The 20,678-nt window shown below is 37.5% G+C and overlaps 1 protein-coding gene across 8 annotated transcripts; it reads right to left on the bottom strand.

The window, feature by feature from the left end:
* Positions 1–424: 424 nt before the first annotated feature.
* Positions 425–20,478, bottom strand: LOC149827285 (SURP and G-patch domain-containing protein 1-like protein). 8 transcript variants are annotated; one of them, XM_090019251.1, is made up of 11 exons: positions 20,336–20,464; positions 20,128–20,217; positions 19,354–19,461; positions 10,436–10,858; positions 5,779–5,908; positions 5,286–5,392; positions 4,348–4,494; positions 1,502–1,639; positions 1,213–1,392; positions 754–932; positions 425–634 (listed from the first exon to the last, which is right to left on the bottom strand). In XM_090019251.1, the coding sequence occupies exons 4-11, from the start codon at positions 10,824–10,826 to the stop codon at positions 608–610; spliced, it is 1,299 nt and encodes a 432-aa protein (XP_089875377.1). In that variant the 5' UTR covers positions 10,827–10,858; positions 19,354–19,461; positions 20,128–20,217; positions 20,336–20,464; the 3' UTR covers positions 425–607. The 8 variants fall into 8 exon arrangements, with proteins under 8 accessions (XP_089875377.1, XP_089875374.1, XP_089875375.1 ...); XM_090019248.1 differs by lacking the exon at positions 19,354–19,461 and having other exon boundaries at positions 20,336–20,471; XM_090019249.1 differs by having other exon boundaries at positions 20,128–20,464.
* Between the last annotated feature and the right edge of the window lie 200 nt (positions 20,479–20,678).

Genomic DNA, 20,678 nt, shown 5'->3' with positions numbered 1-20,678 from the left:
GCTGACTGAAGGTTTGGCCTGTGTTTCAAGAACGCGTTCCAGTTGACCATAATAGGCCTAGAAGCTTCACATGGTTGTGCGCAAAATATATGTTTTTTCTGTCAGTTGCTCCTGTCACCCTTGCCCAGGTCAGGTATGAAATTTCACAAACCATACCCGGCTCCATATATCAATGGGACGCAAAATTCTAATCAGACCTTGTTTATCACCAAACCCTGACCCTACAGGTTATGGTACAGGTCGGGTCCGGGTCAAGCCCGACCCATTGACACCCCTACCTATGTCACATGAAAAGAGCGTTGTTTGGTTCACAGAATCTGAGGCATGAACACACCGCCCCCTTGACGTGTTTCATGCTCATGTCATATGGATTTTGCAAAGCTTTCTTCCCTTGGTCTTAAACTTACACAAGATAATCAAGAACTTATAAAAGCACAGAAAAATGCAAGGATTATATTAAGTCAACCAAATGGTCAGCATATAATTAATGACAAGTTCAACTTACAATCCTAGATCTTCGAACACCAAGCAGCTGAGATATACAAGGGTAAATGGCAGTCATGAAGTAGGGGTTCCATGATCAGCTTGACGGTGACAGAGCCTATTCCTAGTAATAAGCTTTTCTCGGATTATTCTGCCAAAACCAGAAAACAAAGAAAATGTATCAGAAACACTGAGGATCCAGTCTATATATAGATGGTCCAAAGTTCGATTTGAGGAAGGAAAACTGTTAAAAAGTGGAATTGGACTAACCAGAGGGTTCGGCCTGTGACGATATCCAAGCATCATCCGCTTCTTGTACTGCTCGTAGATGTCATCATCAGGGTTAACCTCACCAGGTTGTTCTGCTCCAACACCCAAATTGTTCAACTTCACGTTTCCAGCCATGATTGGATCAGCACGCCCCGTTCCTGAACTCCCAAGTCCCTCTCCTGTAACGGAGAACCCAGTTAAAATGCAAACATGTGACCCGATTTAATTTTTATCAATGGAAGAGGAATAAACCATTGAGAATCTTATGATATGATTAGATCAGGCGAGAGGAGAATCTTACTGCATGATTAGGAAATGTTGCACTAGTTGACCATCATACTCCAGACTTAATAGACAAGTTCTTGGTTACCAAAAAAATCAAGCATACATAGGATTCCACAACAGAATCCACAGAAGAACAAGCCGAGATAGAGATGAAAGAATAGCTACAAACTTTACCTTCCTTCCATCCCATCTTTGATAAAAGCCTATGTCCAACATTGTCTGCTTGTATTTTAGCCTTTTCTGTCACCTCTTTTGTGGCCTTCTGTGCTGCAGCGTCATTACAGTTGGACAAAAATTTTTCTAGCTCTTCTTGTGGTATGAAATCACCCATGTGATGGCCTTTTTTGGCAGGACCTGAGAGAGAGAGAGAGAGAGAGAGAGAGAGAGAGAGAGAGAGAGCAATAAATAACGATGAGAAACAGAGAGAAGGCAATAATAAGAATTAATAGAAAAAATCACTGACCTTGTAGAGAAGCAGGAGGCGGCATTTCATCTTTGGTTTGTCTTGGCTGCCTCTTCCGCTCTTCCTGTGCAGCTTTTTTCATGTAGAACTCCATCATTGCTATGGGATCAGAAGAAGACGGAGGCCCAGTAGGTTCACCTATAAACAGAAGATTCTGATATCAGAACTTGGAATTGTTTCACCCCAACCAAATTAACAATCGAGCCAAGGAAAATGAACAGTTAATGCCATTAAACGTACTAATTCAAGCAATGGGCCCCAAGACAACAGCAGTTCAGAGATGGTTAATTCATTAAGCTGTATGATAGAGGTTGGCTTTTTATAAAAGTTCCAATAAAACTGCCATTGCATGCAAATTGTCATTGTGAACAAAATCATTTATCCCAACAAAGTTGTAGAGCGTAAGTTAGCTTGCTGAAAAAATGCCATCATTTTAAGCATAGAACCCTAGTTGTCAAAAGGGTGCATCCCCACCGCCTAGGCTTATGGGTTTGGGTGGTGGGGCCCTTTTTCCAACTGAGCCGCCTAGGCGGTTCCTGCCCAGGCTGCAGAGACACGTCATTTTTTTATTTCTTTGTTGGGCTGAAAACAAATCAGATACTCGATTTAGATTTGAATCCATGTTTTATTTCATATTCAGATTCGGATCTCTCTCTCTCTCTCTCTGGCTGTGAGAAGAAAAACCCATCCCCATTTTTGCTCTCTCTATCTCTAGTCTTGATTGTGAGAAGAATAAGATCAGGTACGCTTTTATTCTTTTTTTATTTCTTTGTTTTTTCTCTATTCTTCGTTTCTTCTTCCTCCTACTGTTATTTTCTTCTTGTTCTTCTTTTCCTTTTTTTCCACCATCCTCTTCTTCCTCTTCATTTTTTTTCTTCACTTTTTTTTTCTTGGATTTTTTTTGTTCTCTTCTTTTTTTTCCTCCACCAACCCCACGCCCTGTACCCTATTTTTTTTTTCCTTTCCCTTTTCTTTGCTTCTTTTTCTTCCTCCACTGACCTTACTTTCATTTTCTTCTTTTTTCACTTCCCTTTTTCTTGTTTTTTCTCTTCTTTTTCTTCCTCCTCTGACCTTACACCCTCCACCCTCTTGTTTTCCTTCCCTTCTCCCCTCTCCCTTGTTCACTTTTTTCTTTTTCTTTTCTCCTTTTCTTCTTCTTCCTCTCACCACTCCACTCTGTTATATATATATATATATATATATATATATATATATATATATATATATAGCAGTGAGTAGGTGCTTGAACATTAAGTGCTAGATGGGTATTTCAGCTTCTCCGGTGCTTCTTACGTGGTTTCGGCCCTATAAATGTGTTGGACATGGTCAATTTACTAAGAACCCACACCTGGATCATGTGTTTTCGATGAAAAAATGATGTTTGGAGCCTCGAAAATTTACAAAGATTCTGGACCGTTGATTTTTTGAACCTTATAAAAACCCACACATGTGTTGGAATCGAACACTTCAAGAGCTGATCCCTATAATATCAAATACATAGATCACATCTGTACGGTCAGAATTCAAAAATAAAATGAAAAAAGGCTGAAAACCCATCAAGCACCGACTCACTACTATATATATATATATATAGAGAGAGAGAGAGACGGGTGTATCATTGAACGCACAAATTGTTTGATGATACCAGACGGTTTTCCGCCGCTGATCACGCAAGACCAGCAGTGGAAAACTTCATTTTTTATAAAAGGACCCATTTAGCGACAGTTGCTAAATGGTCAGAACAATTAAAAAAAAAAAGAAAACGAATGTGCTGGTCATGTCCGATGTTACTCTGTTATATATATATATATATATATATATATATATATATATATATATATAGAGAGAGAGAGAGAGAGAGAGAGAGAGAGAGAGAGAGAGTAACCCGTAACAATGGATGAGCAAATCGTCCACTGTTATCAGACAAATGTCTGCTAATTCCATTAGATTAACGCTGAACCCATCCATTATTTTGGGTTTTCCTATATATATTTTCAAATTGTTTATGTTTATGTTCAATGTTATGCAAGTACATTATGCTGAAGTACACACTTATACTTGATTTATAGTCACAATCATATGTTTGTTACTTAAATTTAACAATTTATTGTGATATTTTTACTTTTTCAACATTTTTTTTGTCCTGGCCTAGGCCGACTAGTCCCACCTAGGCCCTTTAGGGGTCTTTGCCTAGGCTCCGTCTACCGCTTTTGACAACTAAGCACAGAACCATATAGTGATGACCAGTGGCAGAGCCACCAATTCCCACTAAGGGTCGCAGTGATGGCTAGCAAAGGGTTGGATGCACGTGGGTCCCACAAGAGTTCACCAAGCCCCTTCACCAGTTTCAAAATCCACTGGACCCAATGGTTTAGAATCCAATCCTAGATGGGATCAAGTACAACCAAAAGGGATAAACACCGTTTGGTTCAAAATGGAATAAGTTTTACTTCATCTCGAGTTAGTTTTGGAGAGAACAAACTTTTTACAAAATGAAAATGAAAGGATGTTCATCAGCATAAAACACTTAATATTAGAGCAAACACCAAGTAGCTTGCTTGGAAAACACTTAATTACAAAGAAGATAAATAAGTCTTTTTATAAAATAAATATTTTCTGAATTTACTCAACATGTTTAGGAGTTCAAAATCTTTTTGTAAAATAAAATTTTAGGGGTTGGGGGAGCAAAACCTTGTGGTGAAATAATCAATTTAGATATTTTCTCATTTATTTACAGTTTAAAGAGGATAAGTGCATCAGTCACACACAAGATCATACTAACAATAAAAAATCAACAAACTATACCAACTAGTCAAGCCAGGAAACAGTATAATAGAGAGACATACCATACGAGCCAGCTTTTCCCATTGATGATGACCTCGGGTCACCTTCAGCATCATAAAGAGCAGAGGTAGGGATTTGGTAATTTGAGTGCTGCTGAAAAGAACTCCTCTGAGAACTGCTTGTAGATCGAGAAGGTGCAGAACTGCTAGCTGCAGGATAAATATGACATAAAAAAGAGTCAGGTGTCATCAACGGATTACAATGGTTAATTACTAGGCACCAGAAATTAAAAGACCAACCAAACAAACATCTTCAGCATAAAAGATACCAATTGTATGTAATTTCTAATCTGAGCGTAGTTCTAGCAAATCTGCCCTCCAAGGATTAGGGCAAGGATTAGAGTTTATGTAGAGACGAAGCAATTTGAAGAAGAATGAGAGACCCAATGTCTGTTGGAGAAGAGGAAGAAGCACAAAAAGAACCTTAAGATAGGGTGTTTGTGGGTGCTGAGAGAGAGAGAGAGAGAGAGAGAGAGAGAGAGAGAGAGAGAGCTTGTCATCACTGGTATTGGGGCGGTCTCCAGCAACATTGTTGTTGTGCTCTGCAGACAAGGTTGATGGAGGAGAGAAAAGGGATAGCCCGAACCCTAAAATTCTTGGAATAAAAATGCCACCTAGGGAGGTGGTAATTCAAAAGTTGAGAATTTTAAGATATTGAGAATTCTGAATATCCTCCTCACTTAACCCCAAACACAGGAAATTGATCTGGCAAGAATTTGGGATTCCGGTTCTTTCCCTTTCCAACCTTTCCACATGCATCCTTAAAGTGAAATATAGACAAATCTATTTTGCAAAGACCATGCATTCCAATTGACTTCAGAACTTAGATGAGAAAGCTTAAGCATAGTCAAATGGCTTGTCATCACTATAAAAAAAACGAGGTGTCATCTGCTTTCAGCTAAACAAACAAGAAGAGGAATTGCTTCACCATAGAAACTAACCAGGATGAGTAGCTTGAGTATCTTTTGTCAGTGCAAGAGTCCTTTCTTCTTCCCCTAGCCGATATTCATAGTATTTATAATCTGAACAGTTTACAGAAAAAAGAAACCTGCAAAACATGAAACCATAAGCAGATCTGATGTTAAAACCACAAACATGTGATCTCCATGGGGATTCAAACTAGATATGACATGGAGATGTTGAACTAAAGAGATAGTAAATTATGTATTCAGAAATCAAAAACATCCATCATGTTTCATGCCGACTAGATGTACACAAACTAGATGGCAAATATTTAAAGTTTAAACTAGATTTAAATTTCATGCTTGTATCTTCAATAGTCTGGGTCGGCAGTGATGATTTGTTTTGATCATACACATTTCAGTTAATCCATGAGATCACAAAGAACCTAAACTAAGACTTCCATTGGCAATTTCATCCAACATTTATAATTTCAGCAATCATAACACAAATAGAATGCTCAAAGATACATACTTAAAAGGTGTATCTCCAGGGTTTCTTTGGCGGGTGACATCCTCGAATTGTCTACCATTTTTTGCCACAAAGCTTGCAAGCTTGTCTGCTACATTCTTTACTGCAGGATCGCTTGGTGGAGGTGGTGGGGCTGCATGTCACTCAAATAACTGATTAATACCTAGAGCATGAACAAGCGAATGCAAATTACTGTTGTAGCAGGGCCTGTCACATTGAATTTCCAATTCTTTCTATCACATCTCTTTCCACCAAGCTTGACAAAGACTAAGTAATATGCTGCACGCATGACACAAAAAACTTTCAAGAGTGATTGTTCACAAGTTCATAACATCCAGAGACCATGATATACAGAGATCTACCATTCCAAAGCTGCTCATAAAGCACTGAGCAAAGAAATTTTCCACAAGGTAGGAATCAAGGAACAATTAACTAGGAGAGGTACAACTGTAAATTCTTTTTCCTATACATGAATCCATTAGATTTGAATTTAGGTTTTAATTTGAACCTTTAAGGTACCAGTACAAATTTCAAAAAACTGGAAACTTATATCTGAGAACTGTTGAATACGTGAAAGTAAAATCAGAAGGTTTGGAGGAACTAAAGAAGGATCTTGCATCTTATATTCTACAGCCATGATAAAATTTTGGAAAGCTCTTACAGCCAGAAAAGCAATTCATGGCTAGTCTGATTATGCATGTGGGTCTCTTGCCTGAAGTATTTACCAAACATCTCAAGAATATTACGTCTTCAATTGTGTTGCAAATTGTTTTACTTCAGAGTATGGTCCAAGTAAGCAAAATCATATAGGAATCATAGAACCAAAGTTAAAATAGATGTTAGCAGTATACTAAGGAAGGAATATGATCTAGAAATCTAATATGCTAATGTAGAAAACATAAGATTAGAAATGAAAATAGATCCGATCCAGATCAGCTAAATACATAGGAAAGTCAGATCTGGATCTGGTCGGAACAGCCAAAAAACACAAAACTTTCATAATGGATCTGGTCTGTTCATAAGATGCTGAAAGTTCTGATTTTAGCATAAAAGAGAAATGTTATGACAAGATCATGAACAGTATGCATCATAGAAGGTAATTATGCACCACGAAATGTGTGATTGTGTCCTCATAAGACGGGGCCCTTAATATATGCCATATGTTATTCTGTCACTTATTCCACAGGTGCATCATTTTTTATATTATGTTTATGAATTGTCTAATGAGCTTTTCTGTATGTGACTAAACTATATCAAAGATGTCTTAGTTATTGAATTTGAAATCTGCATGTCCTAAGCAACAGAAGGTCACAGATTGTGTCCCACAAATCACATCTCTCAGTCACCCAGACAACATTGTTCAGGAGAGTCACTTCTCAAAAAATAAGCATGAGCAACTTGTGACCTGAAATGATATCTTGTGCATACAACATGAGGTTTTGAACTTCTACCATAACCATTTCTAATATAGTAAGCCCACGATTTTAATTCAAGCTCGCAAGTTGTTACCCATTCAATCTGTTCTACTTATTTCTAAATCTAACATTTCAATCTCAGAAAAAAAAAGAAAATGGACAAGATCCTTCCACCCATCCCAAAACATGTACCAGTAGCAACTCTCAACAACACAATAACCTTTGTTGATATCTCCAAACATAGTAGTCAGAAAAGAAAGCAAACATGGGAACTAGTGCAAAATAGAAGCAGGAAGCAACATTTCAACTCTATGAGGATGCAGGAACAGAGAAATGTAAAGGAAGTGATGTAGGGAAGCATTCGGGGAGCGAAAGATGATTTCTGTGTTAAACAATGGAGAATCAAGGAAAGTATTTAAGAAATAGATATCACAGTCCATAAGTTATATTAAGACATCCCTAGATCATTTAAAAAACATCAAAATGAAAATATGCATGCAACATTTGAAACCCTATCACGTTTGGTTGAGAAAAGAAAATCATTTACAAATGGTAAAATTACGCTTAACATCAAGGTATTAAAAACAACAACTACGCCTTCATCCCAAAACAATTGGGGTCGGCGATATGAACTAAAAAAGAAAATCATTTTGGGTCTTCCACATGAATCCTTTTCCTCCAATCATTTCTATCCAATGCCATGTCCTCGGTGAGGTTCAAAGCATTCGTATCCTTTCCTATCATCTCCATCCATGTCTTCCTAGGCCTACCCCGACCTCTTTGAACTAATATATTTTCTCATTTTTCCATCCTTCTAACTGGAGCATCATTAAGCCTTCGCCAAATATGTCCAAACCACCGTAAACGATTCTCTCTCATCTTATTTTCAATGGGTGCAACGCCTACCTTCTTACGTATCTCATCATTCTGAATCTTATCTTTTATTATATTTCCCAGGGTTACCGGAAGCGCCTAGCTAAAAGGGGAAGCGCGAAATGTTGCGCTTCCGAAGCGTTGGGGGAACCGTACCCTTTTTTTGGGAAGCGCGCTTCCCTTTAATGGGGGACGCGTTTCCCTTTAATGGGGGACGCGCTTCCCTGGGAAGCACGCTTCCCAGGGAAGCGCGCTTCCCATCACGCTTCCCCCTCGCTTCCGAGACGCTTCCTAGGTCGCTTCCGAGACACTTCCCGAATCGCTCCTAAGTGGTCCCACGCTTCCCCGCTTCCTAAAATTTTGAAAGTGCCTCGCCTCCCGCTCCCGCTTCCCGTATCGCTTCCCGCTCCCGCTTCCTCAACTGGCAACCATGGTATTTCCACACATCCATCTAAGCATACACATCTCAGCTACACTCATTTTTTGAATATGATGTCTCTTGACAACCCAACATTCCGTACCATATAGTAAAGTGGGCCTAATAGTCGTCCTATAAAACTTTTCCTTCAACCGCAATGGCATTCTACAATCGCACAACACTCCAGTTGCACTTTTTCATTTCATCCACCCAACCTTTATCCTATGATTTACATCTTCATCAATTTCTCCATACTTTTGAATGATAGATCCCAAATATTTGAAACAATCATCCACCGGTAATTCTTGCTCACCAAGCTTCACTACACTCCCATCACTACTTCGTCGCTTACTAAACCGACATTCCATATATTTATCTTACTCTTACTCAACTTAAAACCTCTTACTTCCAATGTCTGTCTCCATAATTCTAACTTAGCATTAACCACAGCTCTGGACTCATCAATCAAAACAATATCATCAGCAAACAACATACACCACGGCATATTTTCTTGAATTGATCTCGTAAGCTCATCCATCACTATAGCAAATAGGAAAGGGCTTAAAGCAGATCCTTGATGTAACTCAACTGTTATAGGAAAATTGGTTGTCACCCCTCCACAAGTGCGGACATTGGTTACTACTCCTTCATACATATCTTTAATTATACTAATGTACTTGAGAGAAACACCTTTCTTCATCATTGTCCACCAGAGAACGTCCCTAGGTACACTATCGTATGCCTTCTCCAAATCAATAAAAACCATATGCAAATCTTTGTTCCTCTCTCAATTTCTCTTAATAAGTTGTCTAAGATGATGTATAGCTTCCATAGTTGATCTTCAAGGCATAAAACCAAATTGATTCTCCGATATCATGACAACCTTCCTCAACCTAGACTCAATCACCCTCTCCCAAAGTTTCATAGTATGACTCATGAGTTTTATACCACGATAGTTTGTGCAATCTTGTATATCACCTTTATTCTTATATAGAGGCAGCAAAGTACTCTTCATCCACTCATTAGGCATCTTATTTGTCCGCCAAATCTTGTTAAAAAGATTTGTCAACCATTATAAACCTTTTTCTCCCAAGCATTTCCAAGCCTCGATAGGTATACCATCTGGGCCAACTGCCCTTCTTGATTTCATTTTCTTCAAAGCCTCTGCAATTTCTTTCTTTTGAATCTTGCGCATGAAGTCACGATTCATCTCATGAAAAGGAATGGAGAAGTCTCCAAGGTATTAAAAACAATAAGAAAATTTTATGCAACACAATACACATATTACATAATGACAATAATCTTAAGAATCATCATTTCTATAGTTGCTTATTACTTAATTTGGAAGCAAGCTGCTTTTTGCTCCCAAATTGAGCTTCCGAGGATGCCAGCTTCCCGCTGTGCCTAGAAGCTCTAGCTATGCTCCAAATAAAATAATATTTTTAAAAGATCTAGATCAAGTTTTTCAAAGATGAAAATACAGTATAAAGAGATAGTGGTTCCCATAAAATTTAAAACTGCTAGCAGAAAAATATTTTAAACTTTTCAAAAAAAAATATCATGCTAAAGAATATTTCAAAGTACCTAAACAACAATAGGGGCAAATGTTGGTAATCAAAATCAGAACCTCTCCATCATTATAACGACTGGTGGACATGTTATTTGAACGTCAAACCTTTTGATATCAAACACCTACTACAGCCATAAGTTACAGCTAGAAAATGCAATTCAAGTTGACTGTATAATATACGAGGAACAAAACCACAGGAAATTTTAAGGGAAAATGACAAAGGTAGCACGGAGGTAACAAGCAATTACAATAACAATTGCAACGGCAACTTAAAAGCAGCAAACAAACAACTCTATGCAGCCAATTCAAACAAATGATAGATACATGTGAATATAAGTACAACATCAACCCTAAATTTATAGCAAGTAAACAACCAGTAATTACCAACATCCTCCCGGTTTGATACTTGTTCTGAGAAATCGAGTTGGCCAGACTTTTGTCGTTTTGATGGTCCATCAGATGATCCTTTCACCGTCTGCTCCCCCTCTTCTTCATCTTCATCTGCACCTAACTTAAAAGGTACTGCAGCAAGCTTTGACTTCTGCTTCAAACTGAATGCAAGTTTTCCACTCGAAGCAGAGAAAATAGGTTTCCGACTCTCATTTCCTTTATTATCTAATGGTCTCTTACTAGCAGCTGTATCAATCTTCAGCGCAGATGATTTTCTACCTTCTTGAGCACCCTCTATCAATTGCTTCTCTTGATGAAGCTGTTTGAACTTTTCCATAAACGAACCATCATTCACAAATAGGCTAGAGTCAATTCCCTTCCCCATCGGCGTTCAGCTTTCTATTGGTTGGGGGGCTGCTGTAATAAAGTGCAATAATCTTAGGTCTCAAATCCCAAGTAGGCTGTGAAACTGATATTGTAACTGGACAACAAGTAACTGCATCATATAGGCTTCATGCTTGATATGACCAACAATCCGATCAAAAGAACTTGTGGGAAGAATACACTCTTACCAATTGCATATAGAAGAAAAGGAAATCAGAAATAGGAAAATCAATGGAAAAAATATCAACTGCAGATATTACTTTGCATCGTTCTTTTTAGATGCCTACAACAAAATTTCTCTAACCTACAAATGATTAAACAATACTATTTGAGTAGGACAAAGGTAGATGCCATGTCACAACATTCAAAAAGAGGGGCAATTCCTCCTCCATGTACAAGTCGCAGATTAATTTAATTTGTCTAATTTCCATTTGTTTCTATTTTTTTTAAGCCATAACAATTCATAAATCTTGAGCCTCTTTAGCTTGTATTCAATAAGCCTTAGTGCTCCCTCTCTCTCAATAAAGAGATTTTATATTTTAGTTTGTGCTTTTTCTAAAGCTTGTGTATGTATTGTCCCATAGTGGACTTGGCTATTATTTTCTTTATGTATTTGTCCATTGTAAATGCTTTTTAGCATTCTTTATCTTTCCGCATCTTTCGTTACATGGTATTCATTGCCTCTATTCTTCACACACTTTGGTGGCATCATGAAATCCAAAATCGACCTATCCTTCAAGCTCAGTGGAAAGAACTACATGACGTGGGCATCGGCAATGAAGAACAACCTCAAAGGTAAGAAATGGAAAGAACTACATGACGTGGGCATCGGCAATGAAGAACAACCTCAAAGGTAAGAAACTTGGAGGCTATGTAATGGGTTCTATTCCGAAACCTCAATTAGAGCTCACCAAGATTGAATGAGACCAAAAAAAGCTCTAAAGGGAGATGCTCGTCTCAAAGCCATTGAAGACCACCAAAGGAAAATTGAATATTAGGAAAGCAATCACGCCAAGATCCTTACTTGGTTCATGAACAATGTTGAACTCAAGGTATAGGCAAACATAGTTAAATTCCGCAGAGCCAATGAGGCTTGGTTCTTTATGAAAGCTATGTATACCCAAAAAGACCTTGCAAGAGCATATTTTTTGCAAGAAAAAATTAGAACCACCAAACAAGGTGATTCAAGTATACAAGATTACTATAGTGCATTGAACCCACTATGGGATGAGTTGGCTCTTTTAGAGCCAAAATGAGTTGCTATGGAGGATGTTGAACTAAGACAAAAACAAATGGAACAAGATCAATTGTTCCAATTTTTGTTTGGACTACGTCTCGAATTTGAGCAAGTGAGGTCATCACTTCTCTATAGATCTATTTTTCCTCTAATAGAAGATGCAATGGCCGAAATCACACAAGAGGAAACTAGGCTTAGCATAAGTAAGAACATTGATGAAGTACTGGACGTATCCAAACCCGACAACAATGTCAAAACCTATAAACCACCACACTTTGGAAAACAAGAAAACTATAGTGGAGGAAGAAAGATGATTGTATGTCATCATTGTTATGAGTCGGGTCACATCAAACCCGCTTGCCCAAAGCTAAATGGAACATTCAAGCCTAAAGTGGCTTCTTTTGAAGAATCTACCACTAACAAAGAAGATGAAGGCAAGAGTGGAGACCTCAAAGAAACACTTGGCTAAATATCTACGGCTCTACAACAAATTCTCAAAGTCACTTCCTCCACATCGGGTGTGGCATTACGTCTACATCATCACCCGGTATGTATTCTTGGATCTTAGACTTCAGAGCATCCTTTCATATGACCCCTCATGAAAATGCTTTAACCGATATATGCACCAATTCAAAAAGTTCATGTGTTTCTATGACCGATAGGACTTTTTTAAAAATCACAAGTATTAGAACACTTAACTCTAAAAATTCTCAAAACCTTTTTGTTTCAAAAGTAAGAGTTGTTCCAAAGCTAAATTTGAATCTTTTTCGGTTTTCCAAATTGCCGACCATGGATGTAAAATATCTTTCTCATCTAATGGTTGCTTTGTGCAGGATCTCTGGTCCGAGAAGCGAATTGGGCAAGGTCATAGAAAGGGGGATCTTTACTATATGAATCATCTAAACCTTCCTACAAACTCTTTTTGTACTTATGTCCAAGATAAAAGCATTAAAACTTGGTATAAAAAACTTGAACATCCAAGTTATTTAAAAATTATCTTTTTTCATTTGAAAACAAATTTTGTACGGAAAAAGACATTATTGTAAAGTTTGCATTTTTGGGAAAAAATAAAGTTTATTCCATTAACAACTAGAACATTTCTTTCTAAATGACCTTTTGAATTGCACTCGGATGTTTGGGGTCCATCTCCGGTTATGTCTAAAGGTGGTTACTCTTACTATGTCACTTTCATTGATGACTTCACTAGATATGTTTGGATCTATTTTATTAATCATAAATCGAAAGTGGTTTCCTTCTTTAAAGAGTTTCATATGAAAATACAAAATCAATTTCAAAGTAATATATCCATTCTTAGATCCGATTTCGATGGAGAATATTTGTCTACCAAATTTCAAAATTATTTAAAATAAAATAAAATTTGTTATAAAAAATTGTGCCCTAGAACTCCACAACAAAACGGACTAGCAGAAAGAAAACATAGAACTGCTAGAACATTGTTTATCTCTAAAAATGTTCCAAAAAAAATTTGGGCCGAAGTCGTCTTGACCTCAATATATTTAATCAATAGAAAGACTTCTTCTAAACTAAGGAAAGTCTCTCCATATGAAAAACTTTCGAAATTTTCTCCCGACTTCAATCGCCTTCGCATCTTTGGTAAATGCTTTGTCCTCTTACATAAGAGAAATAAGTTATCATCAAAGGCGATTGAATGAGTTTTTTAGGGCTACGAGGAAAATAAAAAAGGCTATAGATGTTTTGATTTAAAAAATAAGAAACTATATGTTTCAAAAGATGTACCTTTTTTGGAAGATGAGAATGGATTTGAAAACCTAGATAAACAAAATGAAATTAACTACATGTTTTTACATGACCTTATAGATGATATATGTGATGATTCTATAAATCATCCTGAAAATATAGAAGATACTTGTGATGTATCCAATATTGAAATATCACCATATGATGGTGATATCAGTAATGAAAATATTAATGTGTATACCCGAAGAGACCAAGAAAGGCCTACTAATGCCTTGGAGAATTTTTCTCAACTTACCAAATCTTTAGAAGAAACCCCTGTTAGGAGATCTTCTAGAGAATCAATTTCACCCAACAGGTCTGTATCATATGAGTCCCTTACACCTAATTATCGGGCTTGTCTGATAACATTACATTCATATTATGAACTTACTCATTATAATCAAGCCAAAACTATACCATGTTGGGTTGAAGCTATGAAAATAGAATTAGATGTCTTGAAAAGGCCAATACTTGGGAAATAGTCAAACTACCTTCACATAAAAAAACCTATTGAATGTCGATGGGTATTTAAGGTTAAAACCAAAAGCGATGGATCCTTAAAAAGATATAAAGTCAGATTAGTGACTAAGAAATATTCGCAAGAGTATGAAATTGACTACGAGGAAACATTCGCTCATGTAGCCAGAATGACAAGTGTTAGAACTCTAATAGCTGTTGCATCAACCAAAGAAATGACCTATATATCAATTCGATGTGAAAAGTACTTTTTAAAATGAAAAACTAAATGAAGAAGTATACATGGATCCGCCACCCGGAGTCAACATTGGACAAGGCCAAACCCTCAAACTCTTAAAAGCTTTATATGGTCTTAAGCAAGCCCCCAAGGCTTGGTATAATTAATTTAGTGATATCATGATTAAATTAGGATTTTGTTCTTGTTATAGTGACACTGCTCTTTTTGTGAAAATTGTAGGTACTAATATTGTTATCTTATTACTTCATGTTGATGACATGATTATCACAGGAAATGATCAAGATAGTATTGTTAATATTAAAAATATGCTTAAAGATAACTTTGACATGTCTGATTTAGGTTTTCTTAGATATTTCCTTGGTATTGAAGTTGCATATTCTCTCCGATGATATATTCTGACACAGCTGAAGCTTGCTGCAGATATTGGCATTTCAGATGATAAAAAGGTAGAGACTCCAGAAGTCATAAATGTCAAATTAAGATTGAAGGATGGGGTTCTTCTAAAAGATCTCACCCCTTACAAACAACTCATTGGATCTCTCACATATCTGACTATCACCAGACCTGACATCGCTCATATTGTTCACTCTGCTAGTCAATTTTAGCATGCTCCTACAATTGTGCATATGAGTGTCATGCTTCAGGTCATTTGATACATAAAAAACACCATAACTAAAAGGTTATTTTTATCATCTTCTTCTTCATTAAATTTACTTGTTTATACTGATGCAGATTGGGGAGGTAACCCTAATGATAGAATCTTAAGTGTTGGCTTTTGTGTCTTTTTAGGAGATTCTTTAATTGCTTAGAGATACAAGAAGCAACAAAAAGTTTCACTATCCTCTATTGAAATTGAATACCGAGCTATGACTACTACTACAATGGAACTTGTTTGGCTTCGAAGTCTTCTTAAAGATATGGGGGTTGACATTACTGAAGCTTCAAAGCTTTGTTGTGACAACAAAAGTGTCATTTATATTGCCAGCAATCATACATTCCATAAATAGACCAAACATATCGAAATGGACTGCCACTATGTTCGTGATGAGTATCTATGTGGAACAGTCACATTGCTCTATGTCACATCAGAATTTCAGCTAGCGGATTTCTTCACTAAAGCACTTCCTGCACCACGCTTCATGTTTCTCCTTGGCAAACTTTCGGTCATCTCCCCGTAAAGTTTGAGGGGGAATGTTAAAATATATGTATTAATACATATATATATATATATGTATGTATTATGCTATAATACCAGATAGAGGTATTATAGTCTTTTCACAATTGCTTTAGTAAACAATTGTTTTTCTTTTTTATTTATTTTTCACCTTCTTCTTTTTTATTATATATATTTCACGCCACTTAGGGGGGGCCACAATAGAGTCGTTGGGCCCCCCAACGTTCACAAATGTGACCGTTGGAGGCTCCCAACGACTCTTTGGGAGCCCCCTTTTGGCGTCCCTTTTGATCCTATTCCTTTTAGCATAAATAGGGGTGAATCCCTTTGTATTCAATCAGCCTTAGTGCTCTCCCTCTCTGTCAATAAAGAGATTTTATATTTTAGTTTGTGCTTTTCCTAAAGCTTGTGTATGTATTGTCCCATAGTACAACAACAAACAACAACAACTACGCCTTCATCCCAAAACAATTGGGGTCAGCGATATGAACCAAAAAAGAAATTCATTTTGGGTCTTCCACATGAATCCTTTTCCTCCAATCATTTCTATACAATGCCATGTCCTCGGTGAGGTTCAAAGCATTCATATTCTTTCCTATCATCTCCATCCAAGTCTTCCTAGGCCTACCCCAACCTCTTTTAACTAATATATTTTCCCATTTCTCCAACCTTCTAACTGGAGCATCATTAGGCCTTCGCCGAATATGTCCAAACCACCGTAAACGATTCTCTCGCATCTTATTCTCAATGGGTGCAACACCTACCTTCTTACGTATCTCCTCGTTCTGAATCTTATCTTTTATTGTATTTCCACACATCCATCTAAGCATCCGCATCTCAGCTACACTCATTTTTTGAATATGATGTCTCTTGGCAGCCCAACATTCCGTACCATACAGTAAAGCAGGTCTAATAGTCGTGCTATAAAACTTTCCCTTCAACCGCAATGACATTCTACGATCGCACAGCACTCCAGTTGCACTTTTCCATTTCATCCACCCAACCTTTATCCTATGATTTACATCTCCATCAATTTCTACATACTTTTGAATGATGGATCTCAAATATTTGAAATAATCATTCACCGGTATTTCTTGCTCACCAAGCTTCACTACACTCCCATCACTACTTCGTTGCTTACTAAACCGACATTCCATATATTCAGTCTTACTCTTACTCAACTTAAAACCTCTAGCTTCCAATGTCTGTCTCCATAATTCTAACTTAGCATTAACCCCAGCTCTGGACTCATCAATCAAAACAATATCATCAGCAAACAACATACACCACGGTACATTTTCTTGAATTGATCTCGTAAGCTCATCCATCACTATCGCAAATACGAAAGGGCTTAAAGCAGATCCTTGATGTAACCCAACCGTTATCGGAAAATTGGTTGTCACCCCTCCACAAGTGCGGACATTGGTTACTACTCCTTCATACATATCTTTAATTATACTAATGTACTTGAGAGAAACACCTTTCTTCATCATTGTCCACCAGAGAACGTCCCTAGGTACTCTATCGTATGCCTTCTCTAAATCAATAAAAACCATATGCAAATCTTTGTTCCTCTCTCTATATCTTTCAATAAGTTGTCTAAGAAGATGTATAGCTTCCATAGTTGATCTTCCAGGCATAAAACCAAATTGATTTTCCGATATCGTGACAACCTTCCTCAACCTAGACTCAATCACCCTCTCCCAAAGTTTCATAGTATGACTCATGAGTTTTATACCACGATAGTTTGTGCAATCTTGTATATCACCCTTATTCTTATATAAAGGCACCAAAGTACTCTTCCTCCACTCATTAGGCATCTTATTTGTTCGCCAAATCAAGTTAAAAAGATTTGTCAACCATTCTAAACCTTTCTCTCCCAAGCATTTCCAAGCCTCGATAGGTATACCATCTGGGCCAACTGCCCTTCTTGATTTCATTTTCTTCAAAGCCTCTGCAATTTCTTTCTTTTGAATCTTGCGCATGAAGTCACGATTTATCTCATGAAAAGGAATGGAGAAGTCTCCAAGATCTTGAGCATGACTATCATTAAATAGCTTATCAAAATAATCTTTTCATCTCTCCTTAATCTCCTCATCTTTGACTAAAACCCTTTGCGTTTCATCTTTGATACATCTAACCATACCCAAATCCTTCGATTTCCTATCTCTCATCTTTGCAAGCCTATAAATATCCTTCTCGCCTTCTTTGGTATCCAACTTGTCATAAACCTCCTTATATACCTTAGCCCTCGCGATTCGAACAACTTTTTTAGCTTCCTTCTTTGCTATCATATACTTCTCCAAATTCTCATTATCACGACTCTTACTTAGATTTTTATAACACTCTCTTTTAACCTTAATAGCTAATTTGACATCCTCGTTCCACCACGATGTATCCTTACCTAGTGGTGCACCGCCTTTAGACTCACCCAATACCTCCTTAGCCACTTTTCTCATGCCACCCGCTATCTTATTCCACATTGATTCTGAATCCTCCTCGAGACACCAATCAGCTTCCTTAACTACCTGCTCTACAAACATTCCTTGTTTAGCTCCTTTCAGTGCCCACCACTTAATTCTAGGATCTATCCTATGTCTATCCCTTTTGCGGCATTGTCTAATTCTAAGATCTAAAATTAAGACTCTATGTTGTGTAGCTACACTTTCTCCTGGTATAACCTTACAATCGATGCAACAACCCCTATCTCTCTTTCTAAGTAGGAAAAAATCTATCTGACTCGTATTAACCCCACTTTTAAATGTTACTAGGTGAGACTCCCTCTTCCTAAACCAAGTGTTTGCTAAGATCATATCATAGGACAAACAAAAATCTAAAATCCTTTCTCCATTTTCATTTCTTTCTCCTATACCATAGCCTCCATGGATACTCTCAAATCCATCCCTACTAATGCCTACATGTCCATTAAGGTCACCGCCGATGAAAAGCTTTTCTCCATAAGATATCCCTTGTACTACTTCATCTAAATCTTCCCAAAATTGATGCTTAATGGAATCATCTAAACCTACTTGAGGTGCATAAACACTAATAATATTAATAATATCCGTACCTAATACTAATTTAATAAGTAAAATTCTATCACCCTTCCTACAGACCTCAACTACATTATCTATAAACTGACGACTCATAACAATCCCTACTCCATTCCTATTCCTATTTATTCCTGTATACCAAATCTTATATCTCCAAGGTTCTATCACTTTTGCTTTCTCACCTACCCATTTGGTCTCTTGAAGACATAAAATATCAATCTTTCTCCTACACATAACATCTACTAACTCTACCAACTTACCAGTTAAAGACCCTATGTTCCAAGTGGCTAGCTTCCATTTGGTATTGTCCCATAGTGGACTTGGCTATTATTACCTTTGTGTATTTTTCCATTGTTGGACATTGTAAATGCTTTTTAGCATTCTTTATCTTTCTGTGTTACACAATGTACCAATAGAAGTTTCAAAAAACTGGAACTTATATCTGAGAACTATTGAATACTTGAACGCAAAATCAAAAGGCTTGGGCAGCTAAATAAGGATCTTGCATCCTATATTCTGCAGCCACGACAAATTCGGGAGATCTCTTCAGCACAAAAAAGTAATCCATGGCTAGTCCAGTTATGCATGTACATTTCTTGCTTGAAGTATTTAGCAAACATCTCGAGAATCTTAGGCGTCTTCGTACAAATGAATAAACAATGACATACGAGTAGGACAAAGGTGGGCAATTCCTCTTTCCTGCACAAGTCACAAATTAAAAAATCAGTGCCCCCAAATCCTGAACGATCCCCATTTAATATTCTTCTAAATTCCATAGTTTGACATGGAAAATGGATTAACTAGCTCATCAAATCACTCAATTACTCCTTTCGGTGTGAGGCCACAAGAATCATTTCATTAGACCCTATGACCATGCAGACAAATAAAACCAAATAAAGATCAGAAATTTCCAAACAAAACTTAAGTTACATCTTTTCCTGAAGAGAATCAAACGGACACAATTGTCAAAGTCAAATGATGATGGTTGGTATCAGTGTAGAGTTATTGACAATGTTAACAACAACAATGGCAATGGTGTTAGAGGTAACGATAAGCACCTAAAACTTAAGGGAAAAAAAAAGATAAACTTTTACCCTCTTTGACTACAAAAACCCACTGAAAAGATCATTTAGATAATTGGCATTATTTCAGTCTTTCTAATTTCCATTTGTTGTTATTTTTCATCTAAAACATAATAATTCATAAATTGAGTCTCTTTAGCTTATTGAGAGTCAGGGCTAAGGGTTTCCCCTTATTCCTTTCCACAATCAGGCGAAGCAAATAAAAGAAAATTCCAATCGAGTCATTCCGATCATACACGAGAAAATAGTCTCAAAATAAGAACCAAAGCCCTAATTTGCTCACAGTTATGCAAAAGGCCCCAAATGCAAGCAGGATTCTGCGGCCGATCCAACCTCCCCCGTCGTCGATTTCCAGCAAGATCACAGAAATCTTCTGCGAATGTACAGATATGAAGTAGACGAGTTGTGCACGAAAGAGATCCCAGCGACCGATCAAACCCTAAGGAAAACTAAAGATCCAACACAACAAAGAACGAACCGACGCTTCTTACCCGAATTCCGGCGGTAACGGAGGGGTCGCGACAGAGAAAACCAAGAGAAAGAGAGACGGCGGTATATATATATAGAGAGAGAGAGACGGAGACGATCGAACGAACGAACCAGGGAGACGATCGAAGAAGACGTGAACGAGAACGACTTCTCATCCCCTGCGGTGGTATTTATAGGCTTGTCCGGCTGCCACCAAACGCTAGGGCTGTGAGCGGGTCGGCACTCAGCTGGAACCCGAGCCGAAACTGTACACGGTTAAATAAGGGTGCAAACGGGTCGGAGTTCCGGAGAAGCGGCTTCAATCCAGGTTGTCGGATCCAGATAGTATAATATCCGGATCCGGAA

This window comes from Nuphar pumila, chromosome 10, assembly GCF_984573655.1.
Source record: "Nuphar pumila chromosome 10, dmNupPumi1.hap1.1, whole genome shotgun sequence".
Lineage (NCBI taxonomy): Eukaryota > Viridiplantae > Streptophyta > Magnoliopsida > Nymphaeales > Nymphaeaceae > Nuphar > Nuphar pumila.
The sequence above is the reverse complement of the archived record's forward strand: the minus strand, read 5'-3'. Positions and strand labels throughout refer to the sequence as shown.